The sequence below is a fragment of the Nanorana parkeri genome, unplaced genomic scaffold, assembly GCF_000935625.1.
Source record: "Nanorana parkeri isolate BGI_ZX_2015 unplaced genomic scaffold, ASM93562v1 scaffold1148, whole genome shotgun sequence".
NCBI classification, from domain to species: domain Eukaryota; kingdom Metazoa; phylum Chordata; class Amphibia; order Anura; family Dicroglossidae; genus Nanorana; species Nanorana parkeri.
In genome coordinates, this window is record NW_017307416.1 from 518,374 (window position 1) to 539,556 (window position 21,183).

General features: G+C 42.5%; 1 protein-coding gene across 1 annotated transcript in view; it reads right to left on the reverse strand.

Annotated features, from left to right (window-relative positions):
* The window catches only part of LOC108796672 (tomoregulin-2-like), a 202,990-nt gene that overhangs the window by 169,525 nt on the left and 12,282 nt on the right, over nt 1–21,183 (reverse strand). Inside the window, exon 3 of the mRNA XM_018568171.1 lies at nt 1,194–1,342. Within this exon, the coding sequence (XP_018423673.1) occupies nt 1,194–1,342 (149 nt within the window). The remainder of the gene's footprint in view (nt 1–1,193; nt 1,343–21,183) is intronic.

The window sequence follows — 21,183 nt, forward strand, 5'->3', positions numbered from 1 at the left end:
TATCTCCCTATGAGAGTCTGGCTGTTTAATATAGTCTTGTTGCCCTTCTCTATAAATTGACCCTGGAGAAGGGAAAGATGAGAAGCAGGAAGGTTCATTTCAAGAAAAAACATTACATGGAAAGTGATTTAACTGGAGAAAAGGTTCAAGAATATTTACTGGGTTTAGTGGCTGGGGGAATGAGAGTATAGAGCAGTGGTGCTCAACTTGGCACACATAAAAGTGTGCCCCCTGACATGTGCAAAGCCAGCAATGCATGGAGACTCTCCACAAAACTATTGCCAGGACACGGATTACAAACCAGGAACTGCTTTCTACTGAGCACTTCCTGGTTTAATCTCTGCAAAACAAAATTAGTGAACTCAGATGCAGAGGGATAGAGGCTACACAAATAAAGGATTGTTCATGAGCAAACATATTCCATACTTGATTGACTACCTAGGAAAGGGAGATTCATGATATATGGGATATATCACTTACAGTCAAATATATAACCATGGCATTATTATACCATTGTGATGTTCTAAAATAGGTAATCAAAAGATGCTGTTTTTTTGTTACAGTACAATTAATCAAAAGGCAATACATATTTATAAAAAATACATTAAAGTGTGATTTTTTGTTTTAGGCATGCTGCGAATCGAAAGCAAAATTTCTCTCTAGAAAAACAGTGGGGGAAATTTATCGAAACTGGAGCAGACAAAATCTGGGGCAGCTGTGCATGACAACCAATCAGCTTCTCTCTTCATTTTGTTTGGTTAAGATTTGAAAACGTGACAGAGGCTCTGCTTGGCTACCATGCACAGCTGCTCCAGATTTTGTCTGCTCCAGTTTTGATGAATTCCACTTAGTGTATTATAGTGTAAATACAAAAAAAAAGTTAATAGTTATTAGCAGTTTAACTTGCACACTGCAGAGTGACACATTTTTGCCTGCTCAAAAGTATATGAAATATTGCAGGTTATGAAGGGGTTAAGCACAAGCATGTTTACAAACAGTACGCTGTATACTTAGCAGTTTTTAAAAATATCCTTGGTAACATGTATTCATATTATTCCTTGCTTCAGATAATATTATATAGGCCACAGATATGAAAGCAGCCAGAAACAAGCGTTTAGTAATCTTCCAGCAATTCTGTCTACAGAAAAAAAATGTAATACTGTCTTAAAAATGAATTTTGCTACAGGCATTACCTTGACATCGCCCCAAATACTTGACTTCAATTTTCTCCTGCTTCTGGCATGATGCCTCTTTGATTTGACAAGGATTATCATAAGATTTCCCATCGGAAGCACAAACTGGATTGAAACTGATGTGGGAACAGTCGATGTTGCACACACACCTATGAAAGTACAAAAGTAAAGCAGTTTTAAATGAATGTTACAAGATACAAAACATTTTGACAAACAGACTGTGCTTTTCATCAAACGCACCAACAATCTCTATGGATTGTATGCTATAGTCAGGAACAACTATTATTAAAATGTACCTAAAACTGACATTTCAAGAGCCTTATAAGCTTAGGAATATAAAAAATTGTAAAAAGGGTGAGATAGAGCAGGCAGATGAATGACCCATGTTAAGGGCATGTAACTCCATATGATTCAGAAGGGGTGGGGTACATGTTTGCTTGTCCCTTTTCTGGCCAGCCAAGTTACATGCTAGAATAGGGGTCTGGTGTTGATTTTGGAGGTGGGTCTGGTATGTACTTTTTTTGTTTTTTGCATGAAGGTTCCCCCTAAAGTTCATACCAAATCTTTATCAAGGATAAGGGTCTGTCTTCCAGGGAATTGTACGTGGAACCTATGCATTTTTTTAAGGCATCCCTAAGGATGTTATTTAAAGACATTTTTAATGTTGCCCTTTTAATCTTATTAAAAGAGAAACTCCCTGCTGAACGGTATTTGTAAAAACTTTTTTTGGCATTGAAGCATGTCCCTCCTGGCAGTGCCCAGCTACCCATGTGCTTTTTGACAATCCCTTATCTATTAGCCATGTAGAGAAATTATTTTGATTTGCCTCCCATTGACTTCTATCAGGTTTGCATTGAAGTTCACAAATTGTGAAGTTTTTGACGGATTTGCCAAACTGCCCATAAATTGAACCCAAGCAGATTTGCCACTATTCACTATCACTATTCCTGACTAACAAGGTGCCCGCTAATAGATGCCCCAAAACAGACCAGCAGCACATGTACCTTTTGTAGTGTTCTGTTAACACTTACTGTAGGTCTTCACCCAGCAGTAGTGATGAGCCGAACACCCCTGTGTTCGGTTCGAATTCGAACATGGGAAAATTTAAAATTTGAACTCGAACTCACTGCAAGTCTATGGGGGTAGAACTTTGAAAATCAAATGTCCCCATTTTGAAGCCCTATAGGCAATGTATTGGCCATAAAAAGTGTATGGGGATCTGGGTATTGCCCTGGGGGACATGAATCAATGAAAAAAAACTTTAAAAAAATACAGTTTTTAAAGGAGAAGTGATTTTAACATCACTTAAAGGGTAATAATAAAATTGAGAAAAATTCCTTTAACCACTTGCTGTCTGGCCATTGTAATTAAATGGCCGGACAGAGGCATCTTGAGGGCGGGTGGGTGTTTTTAAACGTCCTATCCCGTTCCGCTCGTGCCCACCACTAGGCAGTGGGCACAAGCGGGAAACCGGCCTTGAATGTAAACAGCCAGCGATGGCTGTTTATATACAAGCGTTCAGGTGTCTGTAGAGACGCCCGATCGCTTGTAATATGTGGTCGGGTGTGCGCTCAACTCCCTCCGTCGCCGCAGCTGCTAGCGATCCAGGGCTCCGCTGTTCCCGGTGTGAGCCCGTTTGATCTCCTCTCCTTTTCTGAATGCAGGCAGTGATGTGTATTACATCACTTCCTGCATTCAGTGTCACTCTCCGGTACAGAAACCGGAGAGAAGCTGGTGAAGCAGGTCTCTGCTTCATCAGCTTCTCTGGGGGTCCCAAGGTGACATTAGGGGTCTTAAAGACCCCTGATGTCTGCAAAAGAGGACCTGTCACTGCAAATTGCCTATCACATAGGGAGCTTGTTTGCTCCCTATGTGATAGCAATAAAGTTCAGTGGGAAAAAAAAAGGTTTAAAAAAATGTAAGTTAAAAAAAAAAAATCACAAAATTAAAAATCACATATCAAAGCAATAAAAAAATTAAAGTCCCCCGCCCCCACATGCACACGCAAACATGCGTCAAGCCCGCCTACGTGCAAAAACGCCAATTACATCCATTGCGCCACACATGTTATATATCGTCGCGAACGTCGGAGTGAAAGCAATAATTTTAGGGCCATTAATCATGGATAACACTAAACTGATGAGCGGTAAAAGCTTTTAAAGCGTCGGCTATGGTCAATTTTGAGTATGGTAGTTTTTTGCGATTTAACGGATGCGCGCAATTTTAAAGCTTGACATGTTTGGTGTCTATTTACCCGACGTTACCCTGTTTTTTATATTTTACCAAAAAATTGGGTATTAATAAATGCTTTATAACATAACGTAGGGAGAACAGGGTTTTTTTCAACATTTTCGGTACATTTTTCATTATATAGTTTAAAAAAACCCTGTAGTGGTGATTAAATACCATCAAAAGAAAGCTCTATCTGTCCCCAAAAAATGGTATAAAATTAATTTCAGTACAGCGTTGCATGACGGAATAAATGTCAGTCAAAGTATCGCAGCGCTGAACACTGAAAAATGGCCAGGACAGGAAGGGGGTATAAACACCCCGGTCAGCAAATGGTTAAATATCGTGCCTGGGGGGTCCCATTCAACTGCCTGTAAAGTGACACATCTGTACAATATATAGAACCTGCTGGAGCAAAACTAACATTTCTAAAGAAAAAAAAATTTTTTTTTTTTAAAGTGTGCGGTTCCCCCTCCCAAACAATACCAGACCCTTCAGGTCTGGTAGAAATGAGGGACCCCATTAAAAAACAAAAGCATGGGGTTCCCCCCAAAAGTCGTACCAGACCCTTAAGGTCTGGTAGGAATTTTAGGCGGGACCAAATGAAAATGAATGAAACAAATATGAATGAAACAAATAAAGTGTGTGGGGTTCCCCCCTTCAAAGCCATACCAGGCTCTTAAGGTGGAAAAAACGTGCCCCCCCCCCTAAAAATCCTCACCAGACCTTTGATCTGAGCATAAGCCTGGCAGGGCAGGAAAGGGTGGGAGACGAGCGAGCACCCCCCCCCCTCCTCCCTGCGATACCAGGCCACATGTCCTCGGCACTGGGAGGGTGCTTTTCCAGGTGTGGTCAGGTGCAAGGCTTTAGCCAAATGGCTTCAGAAGGCACATTGCCTTATGGGGAGCCCTGATCGATCATGTGTTCGGTGAACATACGAACTAGCGATGTTTGAGTCAAACTCACGTTCGACCTGAAAACCGAGGCCATCACTACCCAGCAGCAGGCTCCCACAGAGAGAACCCTGAGCATCGTTCAGCTCACATATATAAAGACTTGGTGACTTATACCAAGGTCTGGCAGACAGGTAAGATGTGGATCTAGATGTGGACTACCCAAAGCTCTACAAAGCCTCTTGGCTTAGGGACCCAGAAGAGGACTTACTAAGATTCTGACGATTTCTCAATATCAGTCATAAACTCCTCACCTAGCTGACACATTTACATCATCCACAATCCTCCCAGCCTTGACTCACAGTTGCAGCAGTAAAGTTGATCCATCAATTGGTTGATGTATGGGCACCTATACAGTTAGCTGGCATTAGCACTGTACCGTGTCCAGCTGAATAAGGGAACGCATAGCATGTGCATGCTGATCTGCTAGCTACCTCCATTAAAGTTTGCACTTTTTTTATGTAAATGCATGGGAGGGTAAGATAGGGAGCCATCTTTGCAAACATGCAGTGTATTATAACATTATTATTATTATTATTATTATTATTATGAATAATAAAAGTACCAACAATAATAGTGTAATATACACCCCTTCTATAGAGTGCCATCAGTATGGCTTGCTTTAAGTTTTATCTTCATGAACAGCACATTTCATCATCATAATATTCTGCCTGCTGGCAAACAATGTGACACCTCTCCACATTTGAGCAAATAAAAATGTATTAAGTCAAGCTACACAAACCTTAAAGGGACCATTTCTTGAAAGAAATCTAAAAAATTGTCAGTGTTGACTTCCAATTCTGACAGTGGTTGTTGCTTGACTGTCATGCTGACCCCCATGGCTCTAAAATAATTAGTTAGCCCAGAACAAGCATGCAGCTAGGGACTTCTGACTTTAATCCAACATTTTATGATTTGCATATTTGTTCTAGGTAAGTTCCCGAATCAGTACAGTAAGTCCCCTACTTACGAACTTTCAAGTTCCGAACTTTCAAAAGATGCGAATGTGCTTTTGCATGTCCAATCACGGAAGTTCGTTCACGTGTTTTGCGTACATTGTCACGTTCATCTGTTAAAACTAGCTGTGCTTTTGTGTACTTTATTGTATAGTACTGTACTAGTACAGTATCTAGCCCAGGATGTCTGGAAGCAAGCGTAAAAGCAGCGGTGATGTAGCTTACCCTAAGACGTGCCAAGCGATAACGATGAAAACAAATGTAAAAATAAGAGACTGGAGCCATGTGAAAAGATGTTAGACATAGCTCGTTCTTATAACATGAATCATTCAACCATCGGCAAGATTTCTAAAGAACAGGGACAAGATCATAGAACATGTGAAGTCTGCTGTGCCGATGATGTCCACAATAATAATGAAGAATCATGGAAAAGTGATGGAGGAGATGGAGAAACTTCTCAGTGTGGATGCATCAAGTCCCGTTCATCTTAATGCTGATTCAAGGAAAAGCTAAAAGCCTTTATGAAGACTTGAAGAAGAAACATGGCGAAGATTTAGAGAGTGCATATTTTAATTCAAGCCATGACTGGTTTCATCGGTCCAAGGCTAGAGCCAACCTTAACAATGTGAGACCCCATTCACACGTAGCGACATACCTTTTGCAGCGGATCCGCACGGCCGGGATAGCGCGACTTTCGGGACGACGTTCCAGCGACGATCCAGCGACGGTAGCGCGACCTTCTCCATAGCGCGAGTCCAAAGAGCTCTTCTGCAACATAGTGACCCTCGGTGAGAAGCTGGAGCTAGATCTTTAAGAGAATGACTTAATTGAACTCCTTGCAGTGCAACACGAGGAGAGAGTCAAGAGGAAGAAGAATTAACTGAAGAACCGAAGAGATTCACAACGCAGGAAATGGTAAGGGTATTACTGCAAGATTAAAAATGTTTTCTTTATATTTTTGTGTTTGTTTTTTATGTATTATTTGTGTGAAAAGTATTCTAAACCTATCACAAGACTTACGAACAAATTGGACTTATGAACGTGCTCTCGGAACGGAACTCGTTCGTAAGTAGGGGACTTACATTATAGCAAAGCTCTAAAGCAGATCTGTTCCCTATTGGTGGCCATACATGTAACAATAAATGACTGATCACCCATACTTGATGTAATTGTATCCAGTGTTGGTTCAGTCTGTAGCTCCTGAATGAGGCCAAGTTTAGCCATTTCTGTATATGTTGTTTGATGTCTAACCTCTAAATTCGAGTAACTTGTGAGTGTATTCTACATCCAAGTTTTAGTTGTTTTTTTTAAATAAATACTTTTGATCTTTATCAGTACAGTTCCCTTAGCAGTTACTGCTATAACCTAGTTTAATGACATTCAAAGCACCATAATTAGTCAAGAAAATAAAACCGCATTCTTATGTTGTCTTTGTTACATATCTAATACTACACTCATCAAACAAGTTGTATTATCAAGGAATTAAGTTTTTACTTTATCTTAAACCTTATAAATGTATGCAGTTGTTTTTGAAAATCATTATTGGCAAAGTACGTTATCACACAGTAAGATATTCACTTTGATAGTATAGAATTAACATATTTGTAACATTTACATAGCATTCCCTAAGGCAAGAGATTTGCAGTGCAGTGACATTTTAGCAGTAATATGTAATCAAAAATGAAAGGGTTGCTATAGAATTGAGCTGTGTGAAGATTTAATTCTGCAGAGCAAACAATGCACTCTATAAAACGTAACAATTAAATATTAACTAAGCCTTTGCATTAACATTGCTAAATACACAGTAGTGTCTATGCATCACGAGTCACAGAGATGTCAATTAAAATCACAGTCTCCTATACAGTATCTTTTTTACAGGATTCTAAAATGACATGTTTACATTTACTATACATGTGTAATGCAATATAAACAAATAAAAAAATGTATAACAAAAGCAGATAAGGATCTTAAACTAACCAAAATACAAATATTTATTAATTATCTTAATAACTGTCATGCATTTATTGTAGCTCCTCTGGTGATATTTCATTGAAAGTTTTCTGTGACGTAATGCCAGGTGTGAACGGAGCCTAAAGCAGGCATCCAATAAACTAAACTTTTTGTTGCCTGTAGATATCCATGAATGCAGTGAATGATGGAAACAAGGAAACACATTTTACTAAAGGAGGCACTAGATGTGCAAAAAAAAATGTTTGGCTCTTTTATAACCAGGTTCCAGGCCTGCATTTTCAACATTTGTTGCATTTTAATGATCAGATATAGTGTCTGTCTTATATGTCCTATATATGTCTAATCACAATTATTCATTTATTACACTATATACAGGGATTGGATTTAATCAAAACTGGAGCAGACAGAATCTGGAGCAGTTGCCCATGGCAACCAAACAGCTTCTCAGTTTGTTCAGTTAAGATTTGAAAATGAAAGAGAGAGGCTGATTGGTTGCCATGCACAACTGCTCCAGATTTTGTCTGCTCCAGTTGTTGATAAATTCCCCCAATGCACTTTACAAAAGCCTGAAATCCATCTAAACAATGTGTTTCATTTCCCCAAAAAAGTATTTCAGAAACCTTTTATAAAGTGCTTGCCAACCAAAGTCCCTTTTTCATTGACGGCATTTAGTAAGCAATAACAACAGATTGAAATAAAAAATACCTTCCCATGAGCCTCTACAAGAGCTCTCACCCGAACAACTAGGACATATCTCTATGCTATCCTGAGAAATGGGATTTGCTTTGCCACCTTTAAAGAAGAACACCGGGCAAATAAAGTCTTAACTCTTGCAGTGGGGCTACCACTGTACTGCAAGGGTCAAGTGCTCGTTTTGTCTAGGAAGCTAACATAATAGTTATATAAACATGAATCACAATCCCAGCTGGCTGTTAAACTGGTCCCTTCAGTCTTGCTCCCCCTCCACTCCAGTGGTCCAAGGTCCAGTGAGTCATCGTGTCTTATACAGTATATAGGATGTGAGGCCACCGAGGGACAGTCCATTACTGGAGCAGAGGAGGAGACAGGCTGCAGAAACTGGTCTAGGAGCCAGCCAAGATCGTGCTTGGTATGAGTATAACTCTCCTCACTAAAATGTTATTTTAGCTCCCTAGACAAAATGAGCACTTATCCTTTGCAGTGTGGGGGTAGCACCACTGCAAGGATTAAGATTTTATTTGTCCGAAGTTCCCTAATATTATCATTTACAGAAGAGGGTACATAGCCCATAAAATGTTTTTATCTAATGTAACAATAGTAATTATAAAACTCATTTTGTTAGATAAAAAATCTTAAAATGCAAGCAAAAAAGGAAATCATTTAGTTTGTTATTGTAGTCTTTAATATTACAGTGCAAATGATATAGAAAAATTAATAAGCCCACTGTGTAAATTAGTTAGTAGGTAATTAAGTTGACTGGCATCCAATCTAGGAACTGGCCTGACAGTTTAGCTATCAAATTTTATATTGTGATATGGGTCAATGCAAAAGTTAATTACTGGATTTCTAACAAGGATTTCTGGATTTAAAGATAACACATAGTAATAGCTCAGTGAGCATATATTTTAAGTCATTATAGCACCATTTTAAAGATAATGTTTCAATGTGATATTTAAAATTTAAAATGTTATGCTTTTATTATATTTTTTAATTTAAACAGATTCTGATGTTTATAAACTGACCACTACAAGGGTACAGTTAATAGTAGATTAATTGCTATCCTTAAGTAGGGTACACATGGTTATATTTTTTTCGTTCAAGCTGTGAGCTTTGCCGCTGTCAGAATATCGAACAGGTACTTGCAGCTTATTGCTGCAGGATCCGTTCAGCCGAGGAATTTCCAACATGTTCTTTTGGCAAAAGTCAATCTAATGATTGACTTCTGTTGAGGGAATAAGGTCACCAACGGAGCAAATTCCAACCAATTCCTGATGAATCAGCCAGAATTCGCTCCACATGTATCCAGCTTTCCTCTACCTTCCTGTTTACAAATGATGAGATAAGTTATCAGTCACAATAGGAGTACATTGTTTATAATTAGATGGTTGATTCACAGAGTTAAAGCATGTTTACCAAAAACAAAAAAAATGTATATATTGCAGCATACAGTCCTTAGATGTCGTGGCTGCATTTGTTTTTTTTTTTTCATGCTGTTATTCTCTGATTTTCTATTTTAAATGGTGTTTGTTTGCTTTTGCCTCATGTATGAGCTTGAACGTAGTAAGAGCTTCATCATAATTTCATAAACATAGTGGTAGCATAGGTTAACGTGCATAAATACAGAACTTTCTGAACACGGTTCTACTGGGAAAACTGTGGACAATCCGGTCAAGAATAGCTAGAAAAAACACTTTAGGAGTCGCAGAGCCTAGTTTTGTTGTAAAATAGAGTGTAAATTGATCCAATAACTTTGTATCAGTGAACAAAACCAAAATTTATAAAACTGGTCAGCCACATCGTTATGGCAATGTGGAAAAAGAGCCTCAGCACAGAGAGCCTTTTGTTTGAGTCAAGCAGTAATAGTATAAGCCATGTATACATTTACACTGTATTAACTTGTCTGATACACCTTCTCCTAAGTGTCATCATACAGAGTAAGTATGCAAATGGTTAATTTTGTTAGGGGGAATTGGAAAAGGGCACCTAGAGGGTTATTCACAAAAGAGCCGAAGGATCCAGCTGTGGCTTCGGCTGATCCTTCGGCTCGCTTCGGCCGCCTGAGCCCTTCGGCTCAGTCGAACCGAAGGGCTCCTGTAAGGGCTATTCACAATAGCCCGTAAAGCAGCCGAAGGGAGCCGTGCCGAATGCTTATGCTTTGGTATTGACACCCAAAGCGAGGAGAAAGGTCGACTGAAGCTGACCGATCTCCATGCGAAAGATAATAGCTGGGTGGAGCCAGCCGTAATGTCACAGCTGGCTCTGCCCAGTTGTTGTCCTTCAATGACACCCCAGCGTCCTGCAGGATGCTGGGCTGTCATTACATGGAAACAGTTGGGTGGAGCCAGCCGTAATGTCACAGCTGGCTCTGCCCAGTTGTTGTCCTTCAATGACACCCCAGCGTCCTGCAGGATGCTGGGCTGTCATTACATGGAAACAGTTGGGTGGAGCCAGCCGTAATGTTACGACTGGCTCCACCCAGTTGTTGTCTTTCAATGACATCCCAACGTTCTCGAGGACACTGGGCTGTCATTACATGTATACAGTTGGGCGGAGCGAGCCGTAATGTCAAAACTGAAACTAAGCTAATTAGTCCAATCTCTATGTCATTGATATATAAGATGAACAGGATTGGTCCCAGGACTGAACCCTGGGGCATGCCACTCCCCACCCTTGCCCAATTAGCGAATCACCCATTTATCACTACCCTCTGGGTCCGTTCTTGCAGCCAATTTTCCACCCATGTACATACAATTTCATCTAGACGTATAGACCTTAGTTTATGGGTTAAAAGCTTGTGGGATACTGTGTTGAATGCTTTAGCAAAGTCCAGATACACCACATCTACTGTTATTCCTTTGTCTAATTTAGGACTTACTTCCTCATAAAATGTTAATAGATTGGTCTGGCAAGATTGGTCCTTCATGAAACTATGTTAGTTACCACTTGTGATACCAGTTTTATTTGCAAATTCCTGATATAGTCATGTATCATGCCTTCGAATATTTTACACACAATTGATGTTAAGTTGACAGGCCTGTAGTTTCCCGGAGCACTTCTTTTCCCCTTTCTGAATATTGGTACTATATTTGCTCCCCTCCAATCAGCCAGGACCATACCTGTCATTAAACTGTCCATAAAAATGTTGTACAGGGGTCTACCTATGACTTGACTAAGTTCCTTTAGTAGTCTTGCATGTAACCCATCTGGTCCTAGCGATCTGTTTACATTTAATCTTTCTAATCTCTGCATTACTTTACTCTCCGATAACCACAGAGATGTGTTAAACTGGTACTACTATCTCCGCTAGACATGTGCGATTCGTTTCGTTACGAATCGAAATTCGTACGAATTTTCCTGAAATTCCGAATTTCGGAGCATCCGAAATCCGAATGGCAGTTTCCGAATTATATCCGAAATACGAAATTCCGTTAACGAATTTCGGATCCGAATTTCTTTGAAACAGGAACTAATATTACCCCTGTAAATGAGATTGAACAACATGACAAGATTTTTTTTTAATCCGAAATACGGATCCGCTGCTGCTGAGGGTTGCATTACAATACACAGTTACACACACAGGCAGGACATACGAAATTCCGTTGACGTATTTTCGTTCCGTTACGAACATTCGTTATATTAAAGTTAAAAAGCAAAGTACATTTATATTGGAGTTGATGGTATTTTTTTTTAAAATCCGAAATACGAAATTCGGAAACGGAATCCGTTAACAGAATTCGTATTTCATTTTGGTTGACCAATCAGAGGTTCTCTTCTGCTGCTGAGAGTTGCATTACAAATACAGGCAGGAAATACGAAATTCCGTTGACGTATTTTCGTTACGTATATACGTCAAATTCCGTTGACGTATTTTCGTTCGAAAATACGAACATATAACCGCCACTAACGAAAATACGTATTTCGTACGAATCCGAAGTTCAGTTACAAATGACGAAATAACGGATATTCCGAAACGAAACGAAACAGAACAAATTTTTTGACGGCGCACAAGTCTAATCTCCGCAGCTCATGCCCTGAACGATGCCCTGATCGATGCCCACACCCATACACTCTGTAAAGACAGAAGAAAAGAATGTATTTAACATGTTCACTTTCTCACTGTCGCTGGTAGTCGACCTCCCCTCCTCATCATTTATGGTGCCTATGTGTAAGAAAAGCAGGTCTACTCTGTAATTATTAGCCAGCTATTCTATATTTAGCAGGAGGGATTACAACTGCCAATCACGTCTGCCTTCCTCCAGACCCAGTACTCAAATGGTTCTTCTGTGAGCACTGCAGGCAATTTAAGAATAGAGTAGGGGAGGAGATTAGATGAGCACTTCTGTGTCATAGCTACCAGAATTCTGATCAAATTGGGTATACCTACATACATCAGAGGTAGCCAGGTCATCATTTGTATGTTAAACCGAGATGTAAAAGTTTTTAATGCATTGTCTGTTTACATTTTTGAGTATCATAGCTTTCCTCTATGTCTCCAGTGTATACAATTTTGAGGCTGGATACATCTAATATGAACTGTATGATCCAGTTACCAGTAGTTTAGGTGCCATATACAACTTTTCTCTATTGAGACAGCTTCGTATTAGGCCAAGCAAAGAAAGTAAATAATAGTGGTGTAATAATCTGCTGATCAGAACATCACCACTGCACATCAAACCCCTTTGCTGCCACCACTGATGCTTGTCAGAGTAACAAAGTAGTAGGTAGTGGAACTTATAGTTTGTTAGTGTATATAAGGCATAATACAGGAGCTGGAAAAGCTTACAACCTAGTAGGCTATACGGGGAGATACAGCAGGTGCAAGAGCGTTCAATATATTAGGGAATAAGGGAGGATACAGGGAATAATATAGGATATTTATTTAAGGTTAGGTGGGACCCAGGGCCGGACTGGACATAGGGCAAACCGGGCACTTGCCCGGTGGGCCGGGCCGGCCAGAACACAATCAACCTGATTGTGTTCGGGCCGGTTTGCTATGCCTGATGGTCGGCTCTTAGCAGAGCCGTCACTACTACACAGTAGACACTAGAGGGAGCTGGTGGGGGAGGCCAAAAAAAAACTTCCTCACCCCGCTCTCTCTAGTCTCTACTCTGTGCTTTCCTGTCCGGAGCTGCCAGCGCTGTTCCTGTCCCCTGTCCCGGCCGCGATATTTACATATGAATGGGCCGCGGTGATTTGCATATCAATAAGCCGCGGCCCATTCATATGTAAATATCGCGGCTAATTCATATGCAAATCAATGTCGCCGCCCCCCCTGCTAAGGAACGAACTTGCGTGTTCCTGCAACAGAAATCCCTAAATTTGGCGTTTACAAATGGCAGCTGTTACCTAAGTTACCGATCAGGTGACAGCAGCTGCATGGAAAACGCACGTTTCTGATGCAGGAATCCCTAATCGCACCTAAACATACAGATATGAATAGGACCTTATTGTGTGTATATTGGTGTCTGTACTACTTAAAAGGAGAACTATGCGGTTAGGGCTTTTCCCCATAGTTCTCCTAAGGGTAACGGGAGGACACAAACTAACCCAAATCTATTAGCATGCCTAGGGCCTTGTTTGCTCTTATTCTGGATCTGGAGCCTCGACCACATTTTAGTCATCTATAAAACTGGTTTTATGATCCCAGATGCCATTTCTTTTTTATATTTTAAATTCAATCTCCCAAACTTGCTACATACTACCCTGACTTCTATTGCGCTTGCGCCAGTTCCATGTTTTTTTTAGTTTGCACAATAAATCTTGGAAACAAAAACCTTGCACCTGGCAATAAACATGAATAGTTACATGCTTTTAAAATTACACTATTCCACACATTTCTTGTATAAGAAGGAATCACAGCACCCCCTCCCCCCATCATAGTTGGAGACTACCCCATTTGTCCTGTAGCTTCTTGGCTAAAAATCTTTCCTAAAACAGATTTGCTAAAGTCTATTAAAGATGTGTCTACGTCTATGTCAAAAATAACAGCAATGCAGAGTGTAAATCTCCCTATTAGTGAGGAAGGAGAGTGAATGTAGGTGGTGGGGAATAGGGAGACAAAGCCTATTCCTAACATAATCAATCACCTCAATGACAACCTTCGTATTCACCCATCTGAAACATCTTGACAGTTCCAAATTGTGTGGCAGGCAGGGTCTTGTATACTTTCATGATCAATTACATACAGTTCTAAATGAAGGGGAAGGGCAGAGGAGGTGAAAACACTGAGCCTCCTATACATAGTGGATATAGCAATACACTTTTAGACTCAACATTACCTGTCTACAGTTGCTTCTCTCACTTAGAGGTATGCAGGAGTCATTTTTTAAATGTTTGAATTGGCCACACATCTGGAAGCAGCTCAAAAACACTAGGATGCTATAACACAGGTTAATAATCATATTCACAAACATTTTGCTCTACATTTGGTAATACAAATATATTATAAAAAGGGGAAGCTATTTTAAAAAAATCTTACCATCAGCTCTTTATCATCCCAATGTCCCCAGTACAAAACCACAAACAAGAAATTGAAACAATTTACTACAATATTCTTTGCAAAACTGTTCTCTAGATTTCATACATCCCACATCTTTTAAAGATGACACTTTATATTCCAAAATGTTCAAACAAAAGATATTTTATCATACTTAATACAGACTGGCGACTTCCCATAATGTTCATGGAGAAAATATCTATTGACTGGTTGATATGGTTGTTTAAGAATATGCAACATAATTATTAGTGATGGGCCAAACACCCCCGTGTTCGGTTCGAATTTGAACTTTAGAACATGGCAAAAGGGGCACCAAGATGCGCCCCCCCCCCCTTGTGAATGAGTGAGGTGTACTTGTACCCCTACCCATTCACTAAAGCGACAACTTGACAAAACAAAGAATACAAAATAAATAGAAATCATTTTTTTAAAACGCTGACCGCTGACTGCTCAAGATGAACACCCGCCGCATAATGTCACTTTGACAGATGCCAGCAACATATAAACAAATGGGCGGAGCTAGCTGTCACTGCTAGCTCTGCCCAACTGTTTACAGTTGTATGGCATATGACAGGTGAGCCATGATTGGGCAAAGTCATCATGACTTTGCCCAATCATGGCTTTTACAGAGCACTCTGCCCTGATAGGGTAAAGTCTTGCACCTGACCTGTGGTCAGGTGCAAGGCTTTACCCAATCAGGGATTCACAAAGCGCAGCAGCATGTGAGGCACTCGGCGGGCGAACAGCTCACCGAACGCCGAACACACGAACTGCCAATGTTCGAGTCCATCACTAATAATTATGTAAAGGGTAGACTTGAGAAAAAAAAAGGACCATAACAACACATTTGGTAGTGTAATAGTACATTTATTAATGTATTGTATTCATACTTTAGACCTGAAAAACAGACAAATGTAAAGGGTAGAGGGACAAATGGATATGGGCTTACAATCTAAAAGGGAGGGGGAAGTGATAAATGAGGAGGTAGCTGTGTGGGGATTAATTGTTTGAGAACGTGATGGTTGAGTGGGTAGGTTGAGGTGGGATAGTCAATAATGCAATGGATCTGGTGTGAATGGGGTCTAAACTTGAAACTTTGCTATTTAAGCTATTTACATGAAAAAAATCAACTTCCCGAATAGAGCTATATAGACTGAAAACAACCCTTTTGACTTTGACATACCACAAGCCCAAGTGTAGAGTGGCCATCCCATACAAAGAATAAGCTGCTTGGTACTCCTGTGATCAGAGGCGGCTCTAGAGTTTGCGAGGCCTTAGGCGAAACCTAAACATGAGGCCCCACTCAGGCCTGTGGGGTCTCACCAGGTGTCTTTGGGGTTTAACCAGGCTGGTGAGACCCCCAACGAGTCCTGGTGAAACCCCACAGAGCCCTGAATAAACCAGGGCTCTGTAGGGTCTCACCAGGTCTCTGTGGGGTCTCACCAGCCTGGTTAGACACCTCAGAGCCCTGGTGAGACCCCCACAGAGCCCTCGTTAAACTAGGGCTCTGTGGGGTCTCACCAGGGCTCTGTGGGGTCTCACCAGTCCTGGTGAAACCCCACAGAGCCCTGGTAAGACCATACAAAGCTCTGTGGGGTCTCACCAGGGCTCTGTAGGGTCTAACCAGCTTGGTTAGATCCCACAGAGCCCTGGTGAGATCCCAAAGAGCCTTGGTGAGATCCCAAAAGAGCCCATGTTAAACCAGGGCTCTATAGGGTCTCACCAGGGCTTTGTAGGGTCCCAACAGGGCTTTGTGGGGTTTACCTAGGGCTGGTGAGACCCTACAGAGCCCTGGTTAGACCACACAGAGGCCTGGTTAAACCAGGGCTCTGTAGGGTCTCACCAGCACCAGGGTTCTGTAGGGTCCCACCAGGGCTCTGTGGGGTCTCACCACCAGGGCTCTGTGGGGGCCTCACCAGGGTAGCAGGCCTGTAGGGGGTCTCACCAGGGCACTGTGGGGTCTAACCAGCCTTGTTAGACCCCACAGAGCCCTAGTGAGACCCCACAGGGCCCTGGTTAAACCAGCGCTCTCCACAGCGCTCTCCTTAGGGCTTTCCAGGCCCTACTCACCTGTACTGTGCTGGCCGTGTCTCGGGGGCGGGAGCTGGCAGGAGCGTGCCGACACAGTCTCCATCTGCTGCTGAAGATAAACTCCAAACTCCCAGCCAGAGCTCCAGAAGACCGAGTGGATGAACCATACAGACGATTGAGGAAACGAGAGTCTCAGTTTGACAGCGGCAGGGCTGAGAGCTCACAACACCATCTAATGTGATGTTTTGGTAACTTCCGGCCCATGTGCAGGAAGGTTTTTTTTTCCTGTGCTGATTCTACGGTACGACCGCAGCGGGCAGCGGGCTCAAGGGGCAGCTGCTTTGGGCCCCACAACCATGACAGGGCCCGGGGCAAGTGCCCTCTTTGCCCTGCATTAAAGACGGCCCTGTGCATAAGTAGAGGTTTGTCAGCAGAATCTATGACCCAAATAGATATTCAAGTATTATCACAGGCCGTCTGTATCAATATCATAAAATTTGTGTTTTTAATGTGTAGAATCAAAGACACATCCACCCTTATCCAGGAACTAATGCAAGTAGGCATAGGTTTCACTACTTGATGTTTTCAAGTTGAATATTTTGGTTGCCTCATTGATAATGGTTGACATACAGACATAAAACCTAAGAGACTATTTAACTGACTGCGGGGAGAGGTAGGCAAATAGAATCCAAAGACAGGTCATTTCAGAGCCAGAAGACAATCACAGATCAATTGCCAAATAACTACAGCTGAACAAAAGAACAACCAGCCATGGATGTAAGATATATTTCAATTCCAATTTGTTAGAAGATTGGATTACTGTAGGTTTTCAGGCTGTGATTGTATTTTTATCATTTGTCAGCAAAAGAAATGTAAAAGAACTTGCTCTCTAGCTTCATTCTGTAGTCCTTTTTTGACAGCAGGACACTTATGAGTCTTTATGTAACATATCTGACAGCAAGATACCTTGCAAGCTGTATGCCCTCTGGCACCTTGATGTATTTTCTCGCCTTGCAAAATAGTACCTCTTGCTGTGTGGCCCCTCTGTGTTAATATGGCACATCTTTGGCTTTACATTCCTTATCTGCAATATGACACTGTTTTGACTGGATGTTTACTTTGTGCAATATGTAACATCCCTAGTTGTATTCCTTTTTATTCAATTACCCTTAATTGCCCCTTCTATATTTGGTTACATGGCTTCCTTAGAAATGCAGCATGTCTCACACTATGTGGTCCCTGTCTGGGAATATTATGATTTTCTGGCAAAAAGGGGAACCATTTCTGACTCTGGTAATTTTGTAAGAGAACAGCTTTAGAAATTACTCATGTGATGTTCTTTTGCTGGGTGCAGTGAATAAAGATTATCAGTAATACACAATGAAAGACCTTTAACATGTATTTCATTACTGTTTCCCACTGAAATTGCAAAACCTGTTTTCTGAAAACGTTCTCCCATGACGATAAGGTGCAGAGATCACTGTGTTTTTTTGTACATATAACCACTTGAGGTGAGTAGACTCTTGGGCTTCAATCAATAAAGCTAATGCAGCCACCGCATCTAAAAACTGGTAGGCAATATATAAAATATAGTGCAATATATAAAATGTTTGCTTTTGGGTTTATATACACTTTTAACATATTATTCATGAATTCTAACAAGATAACAGATATCGTATGGCTCAAGTACTTTCAGTAAATATTGTAAATGTGTCATCAGATTATGTTAATAGGCCATATGTTGATTTACAGCTTTAGCATAAAAATGTGGTCCCCTATTATAAACACATAGTCAAAGACATACAGAGTGCCAGACTGCAAAGAGCTGGGAGATGTAGTGTGACGCTAATGAAATTGGGGGACACATTCCCTGCAGAGACAAGATTCGGATTGTATCAACTGCAGTGTTTTGAACCAAATAATTATGTCTTCTAAGCTGATGTAAAGAGTTTAACTTTAATTAGAGCCTTTGTTTCTGTCACTGACAAATTCACATACATACAGATGGAATGGAATGATAGATTTTATGAATGCTTATTTTCACAGTGGGGGAGGAAAGAAAATTGCATCTTGATTGACCCACATATTTTTTTTCATCAAAACAGCATTCCACCCTGCTGATATCTCTGCAAGGTGAATATGCCTACTTGAAAGCTTTGAACAGGTTATATTTGTATCTGACAACCAAATATTCTATGCCTATATCTATATTTCATAAGTCAAAGTACAACTATGACTAAAAAACATCCTAGTTAGGAAAACATATTTAACAAAGGTCTAGGGAGGGGAAAATAATATATTTAAAACATATTGTGAAATTAGAAACAAGAAAACCACAAACACTGTATCATATATCATCTACTCTTTGGACAGCAGGAACCATACAGAACCAACAAGTGATCAGAAGATTTCTAGAAATACACATATTATTTTATGTTTCAAAATGTAGTTAATATCACTGTTGTCTCCTACTTCTTATTTTTATAGTGCAAATTTTTATTTCAGGTTACTAAAAGTGGGACTATGGCACAGTATAAAAAATTACATATACAATACAATCTGTAACTAGTATTAATACAGCATTTTGGCCCACCAGCCAATAAGAAGAGACCTCACCCCTCCCATCCACCACACGAGGATCTCTGGCTGGGAGGGCGGAGTTTAACTGCAGAAGCTGATGGAGACGCCCTCAAGACACGGCCAGCACAGCACACACACAGTACTGGAGTGGCAGCCTGGAGAGCCTTGTGGAAAGCAGATGAGAGCCCTGTGGAGAGCCCGGGTCTCACCAGGGCCTTGAAGGGGTCTAACCAGGCTGGTGAGACCCCACAGAACCTTGCTACCCTGGTGAGGCCCCCTCAGAGCCCTGGTGAGACCCCACAGATCCCTGGTCTGTGGGGTCTCACCAGGGTGCTGAAGGGGTCTAACCAGGCTGATGAGACCCCACAGAGCATCGGTGAGAACCTATGTAGCCCTGGTGCTGTTGAGACCCTATCTCGCCCTGGTGAGACCCCACAGAGCCCTGGTTTAACCAGGGCTCTGTGGGGTCTCATCCGGGCACTAAGGGAGTCTCATCAGGGCACTAAAGGGGTCTCACCAGGGCTTTGAGGGGTCTCACCAGGGCTCTGCGGGACTAACAAGGATGGTTAGACCCCACAGGGCCCTGAGGAGACCCCACAGAACACTACTAACCTGGTGAGGTCCCCTCAGAGCCCTGGTTTAGCCAGGGCTTTGTGTGGTCTCACCAGGGCCCTGAAGGGGTCTAACCAGGCTGTTGAGACCCCACAGAGCACCGGTGGGACCCTACGGAGCCTGGTGCTGGTGAGACCCTATCTCGCCCTGGTGAGACCAGACAGAGCCCTGGGGAGAACCCACAGAGCCCTGGTTTAACCAGGGCTGTGTGTGGTCTCACCAGGGCCCTGAAGGGGGCTAACCAGGCTGTTGAGACCCCACCGAGCACCGGTGAGACCCTACGGAGCCCTGGTGCTGGTGAGCCCCTACAGAGCCCTGGTTTAACCAGGGCTGTGTGTGGTCTCACCAGGGCCCTGAAGGGGGCTAACCAGGCTGTTGAGACCCCACCGAGCACCGGTGAGACCCTACGGAGCCCTGGTGCTGGTGAGCCCCTACAGAGCCCTGGTTTAACCAGGGCTGTGTGTGGTCTCACCAGGGCCCTGAAGGGGGCTAACCAGGCTGTTGAGACCCCACCGAGCACCGGTGAGACCCTACGGAGCCCTGGTGCTGGTGAGCCCCTACAGAGCCCTGGTTTAACCAGGGCTGTGTGTGGTCTCACCAGGGCCCTGAAGGGGGCTAACCAGGCTGTTGAGACCCCACCGAGCACCGGTGAGACCCTACGGAGCCCTGGTGCTGGTGAGCCCCTACAGAGCCCTGGTTTAACCAGGGCTGTGTGTGGTCTCACCAGGGCCCTGAAGGGGGCTAACCAGGCTGTTGAGACCCCACCGAGCACCGGTGAGACCCTACGGAGCCCTGGTGCTGGTGAGACCCTACAGAGCCCTGGTGCTGGTGAGACCCTACAGAGCCCTGGTGCTGGTGAGACCCTATCTCGCCCTGGTGAGACCAGACAGAGCCCTGGTGAGACCCCAAAGAGCCCTGGTGAGACCCTAGAGAGCTTTACGGAGCCCTGGTGCTGGTGGGACACTACAGAGTTCTGGTGAGACCCTGCGGAGCACTGGTTTTACCAGTGCTTCTTGAGGTCTATCTAGGGCTCTTTGGGGTCTCACCAGGGCTCTGAGGGGTCTAACCAGGCTAGTGATGAGACCCTACAGAGCCCTGGTGCTGGTGAGACCCTACAGAGCCCTGGTTTAACCGGGCCTGTGTGGGGTCTCACCAGTGCAGGTAAGACCCCACAGGCCTGAGTGGGGCCTCATGTTTAGGTTTTGCCTAAGGCCTCTCAAACTCTAGAGCCGCCTCTGGCGGCGGACATACTCATCCTGAGTACTGCAGTCCATCACATGTGCATTTTAGGTAAAAGACTAACAAATTAAAACCTACCTCCAGTTGACATGTTTTAAGCAATTACAGCAACAGGTTTTTTTTTGCTTTTGGAAAAGAGGGTGAATCCACTTTCCCAGGCGAATATGGGAAAATAGAATTACCCCACCAATCTGCCCCTCTCCCCCCCCCCCCCCCCCCCCCCC